This window comes from Cladophialophora yegresii, assembly GCF_000585515.1.
Source record: "Cladophialophora yegresii CBS 114405 chromosome Unknown aczIN-supercont1.5, whole genome shotgun sequence".
Classification (NCBI taxonomy): Eukaryota; Fungi; Ascomycota; class Eurotiomycetes; order Chaetothyriales; family Herpotrichiellaceae; genus Cladophialophora; species Cladophialophora yegresii.
Window position 1 is genome coordinate 821,669 of NW_006913049.1, and position 13,976 is coordinate 835,644.

The 13,976-nt window shown below is 53.7% G+C and overlaps 6 protein-coding genes across 6 annotated transcripts; 3 read left to right on the forward strand and 3 right to left on the reverse strand.

The window, feature by feature from the left end:
- Positions 1-108: 108 nt before the first annotated feature.
- A1O7_07032 (acetyltransferase) lies at positions 109-750 on the reverse strand (the record flags this gene model as incomplete). Its single annotated transcript, XM_007761032.1, has 2 exons — positions 109-475; positions 548-750. The coding sequence occupies 2 exons, from the start codon at positions 748-750 to the stop codon at positions 109-111; spliced, it is 570 nt and encodes a 189-aa protein (XP_007759222.1).
- A 528-nt stretch (positions 751-1,278) lies between these two features.
- On the forward strand, positions 1,279-2,400 carry A1O7_07033 (uncharacterized protein; the record flags this gene model as incomplete). The annotated part of the gene is made up of 1 exon (XM_007761033.1): positions 1,279-2,400. The coding sequence occupies one exon, from the start codon at positions 1,279-1,281 to the stop codon at positions 2,398-2,400; it is 1,122 nt and encodes a 373-aa protein (XP_007759223.1).
- A 1,762-nt stretch (positions 2,401-4,162) lies between these two features.
- A1O7_07034 (uncharacterized protein) lies at positions 4,163-4,798 on the forward strand (the record flags this gene model as incomplete). The annotated part of the gene is made up of 1 exon (XM_007761034.1): positions 4,163-4,798. One exon carries the CDS (start codon positions 4,163-4,165, stop codon positions 4,796-4,798), a length of 636 nt encoding a protein of 211 aa, XP_007759224.1.
- A 2,526-nt stretch (positions 4,799-7,324) lies between these two features.
- A1O7_07035 (uncharacterized protein) lies at positions 7,325-8,347 on the reverse strand (the record flags this gene model as incomplete). The annotated part of the gene is made up of 5 exons (XM_007761035.1): positions 7,325-7,335; positions 7,385-7,590; positions 7,644-7,726; positions 7,787-7,822; positions 7,880-8,347. The coding sequence occupies 5 exons, from the start codon at positions 8,345-8,347 to the stop codon at positions 7,325-7,327; spliced, it is 804 nt and encodes a 267-aa protein (XP_007759225.1).
- A 1,737-nt stretch (positions 8,348-10,084) lies between these two features.
- On the reverse strand, positions 10,085-11,371 carry A1O7_07036 (uncharacterized protein; the record flags this gene model as incomplete). The annotated part of the gene is made up of 2 exons (XM_007761036.1): positions 10,085-11,224; positions 11,288-11,371. The coding sequence occupies 2 exons, from the start codon at positions 11,369-11,371 to the stop codon at positions 10,085-10,087; spliced, it is 1,224 nt and encodes a 407-aa protein (XP_007759226.1).
- Positions 11,372-13,034: 1,663 nt separating this feature from the next.
- A1O7_07037 (uncharacterized protein) lies at positions 13,035-13,695 on the forward strand. The gene is made up of 2 exons (XM_007761037.1): positions 13,035-13,483; positions 13,545-13,695. Exons 1-2 carry the CDS (start codon positions 13,244-13,246, stop codon positions 13,593-13,595), a joined length of 291 nt encoding a protein of 96 aa, XP_007759227.1. The 5' UTR covers positions 13,035-13,243; the 3' UTR covers positions 13,596-13,695.
- The last annotated feature ends 281 nt before the right edge of the window (positions 13,696-13,976 follow it).

Sequence of the window (13,976 nt, forward strand, 5' to 3'; positions counted from 1 at the left end):
TTCACCTTTCCTCAGATCTCGCTTGGTCCTCCTGTCCGAGCAAGAGTCTCTGCTGTACCTTGCATTTGACATCAAGCTAAGTGCGAAGGTCGCTTCTTCCTTGACGGGTTAGAAGACATCCTCCGGATCGACCTTGAAATCCTCCCCGCGCTCTCTAACATGCTTCCGGTCGACATCCCGATCCAGTGGCTTTCTCATATCCAGCGCATCCTCTCCGTTCTTTGAGATACCAGTTGGATCGTCGGAATAGTACTTAACTACAGTCCGAAAAGTCGAGTACCCCATGCTCTCATACATTGTGATGGCATTCTTGTTGCTCTTTCTCACGAAGAGATCAACAAACCAGGCGTTCTGTTGGTTACATGCCTTCTCCAGAGATTCCGTCAATAGCTTGCCATATCCTAGTCGACGGTATTGCGGCGCTATGGACAAGGCCGTGACGTGGCCATGCCAAGGCAAGTAATGCTCCGTGTTCCTACAAGAAAATTTCCTTACATTCAGGATTGCTCGCCCCACGGTTTATCGGAACGGCTGGCTGTTCACTTACAGTAGGTGACTGGGCGACTCTTCGACTTTGCCAATGATGTAGCCCACAATTTGGCCGTGTTCTTCAATGCACTGGAAGAGAGATGGCCATCTCATCAGGTACGTGAGGTAGAAATTCAAGTCATAATTTTCCGTATATGGGTCCAAATTGCATAGGTTCAGATGGAACAAGTCCGATGGCTGGACCCGTCTTATAGTTGGCATCGCGCATCATCTTCCGCAGTACGGACAGTGGTCTGAAGAAGAGGTCAAGCCTCGGGATAAACATGAAGCTGATGGAGTGAGTTTGATTGTGGGGGGAGCAAATGATGCACCTGCGACTCCGACGAAACGCGCCGTTACGCAAATCACCTGGCGACCAGAACAGTAACAGCTTCACTTATGTACTGTAGATCTCTACCGTCCAAAAACTCGTTTACAGATAGATGAGCGTCCCGCGACATGCTTTCTCCTCTATAATAGCGGAATTTTTGATTAGCAGCAACCATCCTCCATATTCGGCTCAACGCCGCGTGCGCCAGAACAATGACAGTTCCCTCTCCACCAGCCTCGCCGACAACACCTTCACGTAAGCGCAGGTCACTTCGACTGTCCAATGTAGATGTATCGCAAGACTTCACATCGCCGAGCCCGTATACCAGCGGTACGACAAATGGCACAAGCTACTCCCGACGGTCGTCGCGGACATCGCAGACCTCGTACCAGCCACGATCTCCGGTGACACCGCGCCCGATGTCGTCGAAATCCTCTAGACCGCCCTCCTTCACACAGTCGCGCAGGCTGAGCCGGAACAGCATACACAGTAACAGAAGTATAGAACAGCTGCGCGACAACGGCATGGGGAACTTAGCCGACGAGCTAGAACAAGCGTGGGACGACGAGGTGGATGAAGAGGAAGGGCAGTCCATCTTCCTCGAGGGACTTCGGGAGGGTGACGTAGCACAAGACTCGTCTATGATGCGCGATAACCAGAGCCCTATGCATGATCTCGGCTTTGGCATGGTCTCGCAGAGCCCACGGGACCAAATCAATGGACTGTCCCCGACAGCAAATGTGCCGCTGAACCGCAGGGATTCGCAACCACCAGAGCCCAAAAAGCCGGGGGCACATCAGAGACACGAGTCCGCTTACGATGGTTCAGATTACGGTCCGGAATCGGAGGCCGAACAAGAGGACGAGACACTGTCGCCGATGCTGCGAAAACGACTCCGCGACATTGAGAACCTGACGCGCATGTGCGTTAACCCCGAAGACGCTGTCAGCGAGGGCGGAGGAACGGTGCGCCGCGTGATATCGGGCTTGAAGGATCTTGGGCCACAGGCGAATATAGAGTACGGTGTCACTCGCTTGAGTACGGCATACACGTCACTGGCAACGCACAGGACACACAAGACACGAGACCTGTTTACGCAGTCGCATTCCCTCATGTACGGTGGCTCGCTATGGCAGCTACCGGAAGATCTAATTGACTTACTCCTTGACGACATCAACGAGCTGGCCGCGGCCTTACCCTTCCTGCGACCTCAGAACCCGCTATTATCGCTGCAGATTTTCGCGTCTCAGACGGATGAACTCACGCATACCCTTCGCTCTCTTACGGATCTACTTCAGGAGTCGCGCCTGGCCTCCTCGGCCGCCACGAGAAAGCTCAAGTCAGTCCGCGACATGGTCGATGACATGGTCCTGGAGGAAGAGCTGGTGGAGAACAGTATACTTTTGATACAAGCGGGCGACTGGGATCGAAGGTGTCGCACTCGGCAGGCGGCGCGGACATGTCAAGAAGTGTGTGAGGGCTTTGCGGACCGCTGGGGTGTACAGTGTGATGTGGACCTGTTGGCGCTGGCTGAGGGCTGAAAGCAGCCTGTACAGGCGTCGGCGCAAGGCTGATGGGCCGAAGTCACAAAAGACCGACTTGCGTGCGGGTAGCCCTTGTTTCTAATTGTGTCTGTTGTTTTGAGCGAGAAACTAATGTCTAGACGGCAAGGGCGGACTACCCGCGCATGAAGCAAAGAAGCATTAGATGGCATGTCGGCTTGTACGGCGCGCCGTTAGGGGTAATGAGGACCAAGATATTCATGCCACGTAGGAGACGGTGGGAGGGAAGGTTACATCAAGAGATCCGACTTTCGCGAACACTCGACATGGTCAGAGACAGCCTCACGGCTCGTCTCGATTGCCATGAGTCAAGTCTTTCCTGCCTGAAGTTCAGCTCTTCCCATCGATCGCACCAGATTTTCTTCTTGCCAACAATGCGCTGAAGGAGGTGGGGGCTATATTTCCCCACGAGCATTGTCTGCAGCCTCTAAGCTCTGTCTTCGATTCGATCGAGATAGACATATTTCCGAAGTCACGGTTGGCATATGGGATACACAAACACCCAAGATGGCATGAAACCCTTTATTGCACACCTTCAAAATTGCTCTCCATACTGTAACTCACCGTCAGGCAGCACTCCCGGCAGGTGTTTGCTCCATGCGACTTGCCGACTTTTCCGTACGTACTGTGTAGGCTTTGTTTGTTAGCGAAGCACAGCCAGTGCTTGCACCACTTGTTGGTGCTTGTACCTGGGAGTGGCGTAGTTAGACTTGTCCGTCAGAACCCAATCACGCCACGACGATCTCTTGTGGAGCTTGGCTCGAGGCCAGAAAAGCAGACCCCTGCCACTTGAGGTAGCTCCCCTGCGCCTACCACTGGACCTGCAATTTGCCGTTCCGACAAACTGGCGATGGCCTGTGACAGCCATCCTTTTCAATTTCTGCCTCACAGAGTACCCGGTACACGCGCCTCAGCAAACGACGGATCAAACGCTTCCAAAAATGTTGGCACACAGTTGCCCTGCGCCTTGACGATGTTTGTCCTGACAACAAGTCATTCTATTTTTGTCAGTCGAAGCAGCCTTTACCAGCACTCTGGCCTAGCGGCTCTACTGTACTGCAGTACCCGTGGAGCCCAACAGGCTAAGATACGAGGTACCCGAGTGTCTGCGAATGAACATCGGGCACGCCTTACGAGATGTCCAGTCAGAGGAGGTTCTGCTGCCCTTTCGAGATGAGCGTCGCCCCTTAAGCTCTACTCAAGCTCTATCCAAGCCGCCCAAGCTCCACCCTTGCCCCAGCTAGGAAGCTAGGGGGAGACGCGACTCTCGAACTACCCACACCGTTAACTGACACCACACCTGTTTCGCGCCTCACGAACAAGCCGATCCCAGACCAGGCAAATCAGGCAATCTGGCCTGCGGCTTGTCTCACCCAGGTGACGTGCTGTGAAAAAGTTGCTCGAGCTTCCACGCTGCAGCACTCCTCCCCACAGCCTGACGATCAATGGACGAAGAAGCTTTCGAGCGTCGCGAGAGCTTGCCTTGCCTGGGTCGCTAACAGACGTCTCGCATGGCTATTCGGCTATTGGACTCCATGGGCAATCTCCTTCCGATAGAGGTACCCACTCCTTGTATAACTGCTATTGATATGGGCGCGCTCTCTTGACTCCAGCTCACCTCTTCCTCTCCTCTACTATCCGTCACTCGCTACCGTCACTCGCTTGAGCATCTTGTTGCGCAATCTTTACTACGTACACCGTCCTCATAATATCACTCCCGACCGTACATCACGACAAGAAGATGAAGTCGGTCGCCATCATTACCGCCTTGGCCGGCCTCGCCGCCGCCTACCCCGGTGAGGTCTTGCGCAAACGCGCTCTTGCGCCTCGCGAAGGCTGCCCTGCAGAGCTCGAGGCCGGTCAATTCGAGTTCCCCCACTACATCACCCAGATCTCGAAATCCCAACCAGACAAGGCCTTTGGACCGCAATACAACGGCGTCTTCACACCTAATGACATTGCCTCCATCTTCAGCTTCGACGTCCCGGCGGATAGAGCCGACGCCAACTGCACGTTGGAATTCATCTTCCCAGCAAAATCACAACTGAAGACGTCCAACTTCGAGTACGAGGGCGGTGGCTCGTTCTTCTTCACCGGTTACAACCCAGGAAGCTGCCCGGGACCAGAGACCACATGGAACAACCAGCCAGCTCCAGGCCCATTCCCGCCTTTCCCACCCATTCACATGGAACCGGGCAACGCGTATACCATCGACGTCGGTCCTTGCTTTGTCGGCGCCGGCACTTGCGTCGCTGGCATGACCAGCACCAACGACACCAACTTCTGGTTTTTCCAGGACCAGGACGAGTGCCCTATCGGCATCTACACCGCCTACTCGTACGGTCTGCCGCCAATGCAATACCCTCCTACCGCATAAAGGGCTTAATGCGTGAGAAAGGCAGATGAGAAAGGCGGGTAGTAACTTGCTGGATCCCAGACTGGATTTGCTGGGTGGTGCTCGGGACGTCATTTCATGACCTCTCAACACGTAACAGTCAGCCGGACTACTTCGGGGAGCTGGAAAGAAAAGGCGAAAGTTACATGTCAATTACCATTGAGATTGGGTAACCACGTGGCTGTGCTCAGGTGCAACAAAATATTTAATGTGCTACTCCGTACTCCGTACACAATATGCAAAACAGTCGTTCGATGCATGGCCTCTCCTAAGCACCACATCGCTTTAGAGAAGTAATGACCCTGTTCCCCGCCCTGCTGCCTTCAAAGGCACATCTCACTTTACGCGAGGGTTTTGCTATTCTTTTCGTTTCGGCATATCTGGTTGGTTGGTGGTGGTCGATGATACCCTGGTTTTTGGCAACAGCATAAAGTGGTAAATTGCATCATAGATGTTACATATTCCGTGCAGTAATTGCTGTCTCTTTTTCGGTCTGAGTATACACAGTCGAGTAAATAAGACACTGTGAGCTCGAAGTCAAGTCGCGCCTCATTACGGAGTAGTACTTAAGTCGAGCTGCACGTGCCACGGCGAGTTGTTAGTCCGGTACTACGCGTCTTGGCAAGTTTGTCTAAAGCTTGGAGTGTTTTTCGCCCACTTGGATGTGAATGGATTCCAACCCTCATTCAATGGAACAAGCATTAACGGTACAATCGAGCTTATGCTGGTTTCAGAGCGGGTTCGGGTCCAGCGGCATACTAGATATGCTCCATCACTGTCGATTTTTACCACTTACTTGCATAGGTACAGTACAGCATCATTGATCCCGAGGTCGCAGGACCGGTATCGACTACGAGTACTCCGTGATCATACTCCTACTCCCATCTGGCTCGTTACGTGATGAGACACCTCTGTCGCCCGTCCAGTCAAGGGAGGGAATGCCCATATGTTGCTACTTTTGAACCAACTGAACGGAGCGTTCCGCTCGTGCCCAACAGTACCTGGTATCAAGTATAATATCTGATGGCCGATGTTGTGTCAGTACACCGGTTCAAGTTTATCTTTCGATTGCAAGCCAGCGCTCGAGAAGTTCGTCCCGCGCATCCTCGATGGTACTGGGATTCGTCCCATTCTACATACACGGTACCACAATCCTCGTCTCCTCTTGTCTAATTCGCATCACTGGCAGTCTGTTTTCGATGGCGACTACAGCGATGACTGAGGTCCTACGTCGCCAGCACGAATCGAGTACCGTCTTCTCCGAGGTGCAGACTCAGCGAAGCCACAGCATGACCGGTTGAACCACCACTTACGGCGACCTCGGGAGGAACGAGTGAGCATCATAACGTCAGGTCCAATTAGGGCACAGAGCCGATATCACTGCGGCGCTATAGTAGGCGGTGCGCGTTGCCACAGTCGTGGGGCTGGACATGGGGTTTCTGGAGCGCCCTTCTCGTGACGGGACATGATCAAGGTAGGTTACGTACGAAGCTTGACGCAGACTTGTAGCTAGTTCTTCGAAGGATCAACATTCCGATTGGTGTTGCGTCGCCAGCGACGATTCTTCTCCTCTTTCCAGACCTAAGAACCCGCACAGATGATCGTTGACCCCCATATAATGAGTCGCAAATTCAGAGGGCTCGATTCGTCGGCAACTGCTTGCTCATCCCCAGCGCCACGGCGCTCTTAGGCGCGCTATCTTGGGCAGGATGAAATAGCCTTGGTCAGATGGGAAGGTCGTTGGACTATCCGTTGTGTTTGCCGTGCTGCTCTCCGCCGTGCTCTTCAAACATCACCATTGTCGAGACTACGCGGCCCTCCCATTCCGCGTGATCAAAAGTCGGAGTGCCGATGCGGGCTGCATCTTCACCACACGCACCAACTCAATGACGAACGTTTGAATCGGGGTCATCTTGGTCGGGCAGTGTATGGGTCCTGCGGCGTTTACGGCCATTGCGCAGGTGATATTCACGAATTCGGTGGCGTCAAACCTGCAAGATGTTGACCCAGGTTTGATACCGGCCTATATTCAAGAGCACGGACTTGGCGGTATCAAGAATCGGCTCCCCATGCAATCGTGGGATGATGTCTTGGGTGGTATTGACCGGATGCGACTCGCACTTGATACCTGGCTGTCGCGTTGGCTTACACGATGATTGTGTGGAATCACTCGATCTAATGGCGGCCGGTCAAGCAGAAGCAGTTGTGAACATGAAAGGAATAGCCGGTAGAAATCACCACACAAAAGGTTCCGGTCCACGTCATATGAGATTCAGGGGGCTCCCGAGGGTGCCTCATTTGCGAACTACTCGGAGAAGGCCTTTGAGATGACGAGAAACTTCTACTCCGCTTGTCCAATGCCGCGACTTCATCAAGCATTTTCTGCACCAGTCCTTGAATCTAGCTCATCAACTGCGCTGACAATGCCTTTCCATGTTATATCTTGCACATTTCCCTCGGCGGCTCGAATGGCCCAACGCGCCGGTCCTGACGCTCACAGTCTCGAGGTTACTTGCCAACTGGAAAAATCATCAGCTTTGTGGTTTAAAGGCGGATCTCCAGACATACCTCCAGCGGCGAACACGGTTGCCGCTCCGTCCACAGGCATGCATATGCCCGACACGAATGCAGCATCATCAGAGCAGAGATATACCGCCGCATTGGCGACGTACCCGACCGAAGTGTTCAGCTTCAAAGCTTCTCCCCGAGGGAAAGAGGCCTCGAATTTAGCCCTGTTTTCCGGGGTATCGTCGACGCCCATGAATGATTGTGCCCTGCAATAAAGATTAGCCACCTTTGATCCAGCTGCAATCACACTCCGGCTCACAAATCGGTATATCCCAGGATAGGACAGACGGCATTGACCCTTATTCCAGAATGGCCATATTCCGATGCGAGGCCCTCTGTGATCTAGACAAGTCAAAGCGATTAATGCCACTCTCCAAGAAGTTCGGGTCGTCCATGCATTACCTTGTTCACAAACGCCTTGGTCGCGCCGTACCATACCTGCGAACGTCAGTCAACCATCAGGCATCACATCGAATGGGTCATGGTCCTACATACCAGCCCGTTCTTCACCCGGATGCCTCCCACCGAGCTAACGTTGAGGATCGTCCCGGCCTTCTTCTCGAGAAAGTAAGGCACAACCACGGCCACGCTGAGAAAGATGGACTTCTGATTGACGGTGATGACCTTGTCGTACTCTTCTTCGGTGACGGTGTGCGACGCCTTTTTGGGGTACGTGGTCCCTGCATTGTTGACCAGCACGTCGACGCCGCTAAACTCCTTCAGCGTGACCTCTAGCAGTTTCTCCCACGAGGCTTTGCTCGTCACATTGGCCTCCTGGAACAGGGCCGTCTTCGGGCCATGCGTGGCGTTGATGTCCTGCTCGACCCGTTGGCCCGCTTTGGGGTTGATGTCCGCAATCACCACTTTGGCACCTTCTTCGGCGAACCGCCTAGCCATGGCCTCGCCGAATCCATGTCCTCCTCCCGTCACGATGCAAACTTTGTCCTTCATTTTCTGGGACATGGTTCCTGTTGAGCTTCTCGTTTACAGTCTCTAAGACCTTGCTTAGCCTTGGATTGTAGCCTAGATTGACTATCGTCCATCATTGATCGTCTTTTGAGACACATGCTCGCGCCATAGGACGTATACAAGAGTACAGTATCAACCCGTCCCCCAAACACCAATCTCCAACTTTCTGGGACGGGCTCCATCACTCAACCCCAACATCCGCGACCCATCGGCCGAGCATCACTGGCTGATGGCTCTTAACAGTACTTGCACGTTGAGGGGTAGCGGCTCCAGTACTCGTACGAGTACATGCTTACCTACGGAGTAATTTCTGGGGTACTGGTACCCAGCTTCGTACGGAGTACCGCCAGCCGAGAGTGCCGAGGATGATTTCAGATGCGGAGAACGCGTGCTATCCAGATATGTAGGACAGCACAACACGGCACCGCACGACGCAGCACAGGACGAGGCTCCAGCGACTGTACCGTGCTCGCATGGCATGACATGGCATGGCACCGCGATGTCCTCGCCGTGGCTACAGTGTACGTACAGTACGCGGGCGATGTCCTCCTACATACGTCCGTCATCCGCCCGAAACTCCAGGCGGCCATACTCCGCGCCCGCACCCCTTCAGTTCCCTGGCTTGGGCTTCGAAGGATAACTCCGTTGTCACCAAGTTCACCAGTTGCGATGGATGGGCCAGATACAGTAATTGGGGAAGGTAAGTTGAGTTTGACGTTGGGGATTCGCACGCTCGTTGGACTTTGTCGTGGCAAAGTCATATAAACGTACTCACGTACTCACCTTCTCTATGGTGTATGGTGTATGGTGTATGGTGTATGGTGTATGCCAACGCCGTGTGGCAGTATATATCACCTCTGTCGCGCCCTACGAGAAAGCTTGTTTCTGCTGTTTAATGTTACACGTCGTCGTGAGATGTGACTACTTGATTAGATATCTTTCCGCGTTCGCATGCCCCCTCTCTACTCTACAGTGCCACCCTGGGCCAGGAAGCTTGTGGAGATATAAAAACCAATGGGGGAAGATCAAAGACAACTTGCATTGAAGAGGTGGTCCGACATAGGTAGGTTGGAAGCATCAATGCTGGAGAAGCACGAGCGGGTGCGAGCCGAGCTTCCAGAGAGGTACTGTATGTAGAGTCGTGTCGCTTTGTTCGTCCGACTGTCCATCTGTCAATCCCATGCCCGAAGTGATGACCATGCACATATGTATGTGTGCTTTCCCTCTCTTTTCCGTTCTCTTCTTCTTCCTCTTGCTTTTCCTGGTGTCCACTTGGCCGTTTTATGCCATACCATAAAATGCCGCACCATATCACATCATACCAGATGGTACGATAGAGGTTGTTTGAGCCGTTGAAGGAAGCATACCCTTTCTCTTTCCCTTTCCCTTTCCCTTCCCGAGGTGTTTCATTCCCTTGAGTCTTGTCTTGATGCTGAGCAGAACAGCGCAGGCCCAACCTGAACATACCCATCGCCAATCCATAGCCAATCTATACCCAATCCATGGCCCACCCATAACTCCATATACGAGAGTTCTTCCGCCGAAGTATATCGCTGGTCGCCTGGTAGGTCACTTGTGCCCTGCCCACCTCCTCCCTGCGCATTATGTGGCCTTGCCGTCCCATTCCATCCCAGACGCCTCAAACGTAGCCGGAAATTCGAACCAGTAGCCCACGTGGCGTAGACCGATCAATCCTCGGGTCAACCAACGAATCATCTCACGCTGCTGACCCTACATCCCCTGGTGAGCACGTCCTTGCGCCTGCGTTCGACCCTGAGCCTGCAACGACCGCCTCACCATCTCCTTCAACACGACGCAATCCTCGCACCGGACCAACTTCTCCAACGTCCTCACCCGTTCCGTCAGGCGCGAGATCTCGTTCTCCATATGTCGCATCTGCACCTCAGACTGATGCACGTAATTCACCGCATCGGTCATGACGTCCGATTTGCGCACCCGTGCGCCTATGCCTCCACCGGTGCGTTTGTCCTGTGGCTTTTGTATGAGCTCGTCTCCGTCAGGGAGACAGTCCGCCTCCCTGTTCTGGTTGCCTCCCGCGATGGAGCTGAGCGTGCGGTGCAGCTGCATGATCTTGCCGTTAAGGTTGTCACGGTATCGGCGCTCCACGATCGAGTGGGCTTGTTTGGCGCGGGCTTGGGCCTCGTCGTCGTCGTCGGCCATGGGTTTTCGGCCTCGTTTGCGCGGTTTCTTGCTGGAAGTGACCGCGGCAGCTGTGGTGGCTGCACTACTGCTGCTGCTCCACGTCGATGTGCCGATGCCGGTGCCGTCCTTGGCATTTGGTTTTCGGGGCGGGTCATTGAGCTGGTTATCCATTTCGACCGGCGACAACGTCGAAGAAGGATGCCATTCGCAGAGGTTGAGATCTTCCATATCGAGGTCGGGGCTTTCGAGGATATGTGCGCATGTGGGGATGTCGCCGCAAATCCGTGCGAGGGTACCGTTGTCTTGTAAGTTGAGGTTCAGGTTCATGCTCGGTGAGTAGGCAGGCACGGACTGGTTTGCCTCTTGTTGTATTAGTTGTCCAGGCTCGATCTGCTCGGTTTTGATCGCAATGTCGGCATATTGTTCAGGGTTGACTGTCGCGATTGGATTGGCTCCGAACAATGGCTGGGACATTACGCCCGGGCTGGATCCACCGGCAGCAGTTGGACCAGTATCCAGGGAACCGAAGTCTAGGTATTGCGAGTAGTTTGACGATTGAGGGATCTGCTCCTCTGCATGCAGGACGCTGGCATCGTTGTAGCCCCGAGCATCGCGTGGAAACTGGGTGTAGTTCTCAAAGACTCCTGCTGCTGCTGCTGCTGCGGATGATGGTGGGCCAATGTCGTCGGAACTATTCCAGCCAGGCTGCTAGACAAAGCTTTCAGCAAGTTGAATCAGGAGCGAAGCTCAGGCAGAGGTTATTGTACATACCGATACTGGTTGAATGTTGTCGTATGGGGTCCGTTGGTATGAAGGGTGATTTTGTGACGGTGGTCGCGACTGCGAGTATGACATGGTCTCGAGCTCTCTGCTGTGTGCTGGTGTCTGTGTATAGGCGGATCGTTAGTGTGTTGTTTAGCGTACAGTTGTTTGATAGTGGTTTGACTTGAAGACATGATGGTATGCCGATTGTCTATCGGTGCTGGTGGGCCGCCTTTACTTGTACCCGGGACCATTGTCCAACCAGGCTGAGGCCAGCGCAGATCGCTGGAAGTTTACCGTCGCAGCAGGAAGGCTACTGACTGATAGCCCGACCCCTGCCGACTTCCGCCGCGTGAATTGTGTTCCTTGCTCAGCTGGTTAGCGGAGAGGAACGGCACATGCCACCTACAAGTAGACAATCTGGTGCCAGTGCAAAGCCGTTCCCACAAATTGAACACGGCTGCCATCATGCCACAAACGACAAAAGACAAGGCGGATCTCGCCTCAGGGAACCTTGGGTCGTCTTGCACGTGGGCATTCTTAAATTAATGCAATGCATTTATGCACCTGCATCGGCGTCGTGTGCACCATGACCTTGGCTGGACCTGTTTGCCTTTGGGACTGATACTCGGTGGTGTCCAGTGGCGGTTGACTGGCTGGAACCTTGGCCATGGCTTCTTCCGAAATCTGAAGCTCAAGCTGAAGAAAGCCCTGTCGATTACCTAAGATCCTCCGAACTGCGGCGAGTTCCAGGCGAAGCTCCGATGAGCAATTTTCCAGTCGTCCAGCCATGAGATCGCTGGGGAACCGCATATCGCTTATCGTTTGCAACCCTCTCGAGGCACTCCTGCCGTGTTAGACTTCTTTCTACTCAGTACGAGCCACTTTCTTGATTCGGCGGCCAGAGTGCCCACCTCTCGTGCTTCAATGTCACCGCTCGCCATGCTTGATCCATTCATCGAGAGCCTGCCAGAGCCTGCTGGGTTGCACTTCAATTCCTCCTCGGGCTGAGGAGCGTGTGATGGCCTCTCACCCCAGCTACAAGCTGATGTCCTCAAATACATCGTCGCCGGGTACGGTATGTAATTATACATGGCCCAGCGATCCCGCGAGCGGAATTACAATCCTGACGCTGATGCCAAGAATAGCACTGACAGTTGGCATGCCTCTGCCTCTAGACAATATTAAGGGCCGCGAGATGTCGGCGTCCGCTACGTAAATATATCTTCGAGGCTCGAAGTCGAAGCTGCTGTGCCTCCAACTAGCCATCTTGGGACAATGAGTCGAGTTGGGACTCCAGCTCAGACTTGAATTCCGAGCCGTTGACGGGATGTGCAGCCGTCGTTTCCGCGTATTTGACACATGCATCGTCGGAGGTGGAAAATGAGTGCTGGCTGCGAGGTCGTTGGTGCTGGACCAACTCGCCCGTGCACTGTGTAGTCATGCTTGTCGCCGGGCGTAATAAGAGGAGAGGATCAAAGCATCTGCCAACTCGGTATAGAGCACCTCATCTGATATGCTCACACCATCTTCGATATTATAAGAACAGCTTGCAAGGATACCGTCCGTGTGCGCTTTCTGCCTTCGCCTGCGGTCCGCATGATGGACACCACGCGCCATGCAAGGGCCCAATCGACGAGGCGATTAATGACCTTCCTTGCGATATTCACCAAGGAGCGCCGAACCACCTTAGCAACCGGTCAACAACAAGTGCATTCTCAATCAAAACAAAGTTCGACGAAAGCTCGACGAAAGCTTATCAATGAGGTTCAGAACCAGAGAACTCGACCTCACCAGGGCTACCGACGAGACCTTCCTCCGCTTCGGCCTCATTGCCCTCTGCATCGTCGAGGCCATCTGGTCGATCTGCATAATCGGCTTGACCGCAGCCGTCATCAGTGGCCGCTCAAACGCAGATGCGGATGTCCCACGAAAAGCAACAGCTACAGTTGTTATGGCCTGTACATGCACTGTCCACGCCGGTCTCTTGATCTTTCCCAACTTCTTCGGCGGTGCTCCATTCTCCACAGTCTCGATGATTCCGGACATTTTGTTCAGCTTGATTGGACTATGGGATCACGACGGAACAAGGTCATGCCTTTCATTTCAGAGGAGGTGTTTCGTTGGCAAGCAAGCCCAAAAGGCGTATTTCTTGACGGATTGCAAACTGCTCAAAGCCATGTTGGCGTTCATGGTCGTCAATTTGTGAGCAAGCAAAGTTTACCAGGCTGTTCGGATGAGGAGTTTGTGCTGATTCTTCGGACAGAGTCTCTTTTATCGCTTCGGCAGTCATTGCCTTCTGTCTGCGCATGGTTGAGCTAGGTTACGCCACGAGCTGGAGAAGCCTTCTCCTGATGGATCGATTCAAGAAACGTGGGCGGAACCAGCACTGCCCTTGCTGTAAGCACGATAAAAACCCGTCCGTTACTAGATTCAAGCAGCGCCACCGCCCACATTGAACAGTCTGTGTGAGGTAACCGGAAGGGTCACGCAGAAAGCGTATTGGTTCACGGCAGAGGACGAGATTGTCGAAGGCCTAGCGCGCTACTGCGTAGGTGATCGATAGCAACAAGACATGATTCTCCGACACACAGGGCTACACAGGAGTCAGGAATCCGCATATGGACGCCACTTCGGTAGGTGCACTGGCCCTGCATGTCCATGCTGGGTCGCGGAATCAGGAATGCATTGCCTGCTT

Excerpts from the sequence above, each read along its gene's own strand:
- A1O7_07037 (XM_007761037.1), top strand. The coding sequence starts at position 13,244 with ATGCACTGTCCACGCCGGTCTCTTGATCTTTCCCAACTTCTTCGGCGG. Across the intron at positions 13,484-13,544 it reads GCGTTCATGGTCGTCAATTT|AGTCTCTTTTATCGCTTCGG; the intron begins GTGAGCAAGCAA and ends TTCTTCGGACAG.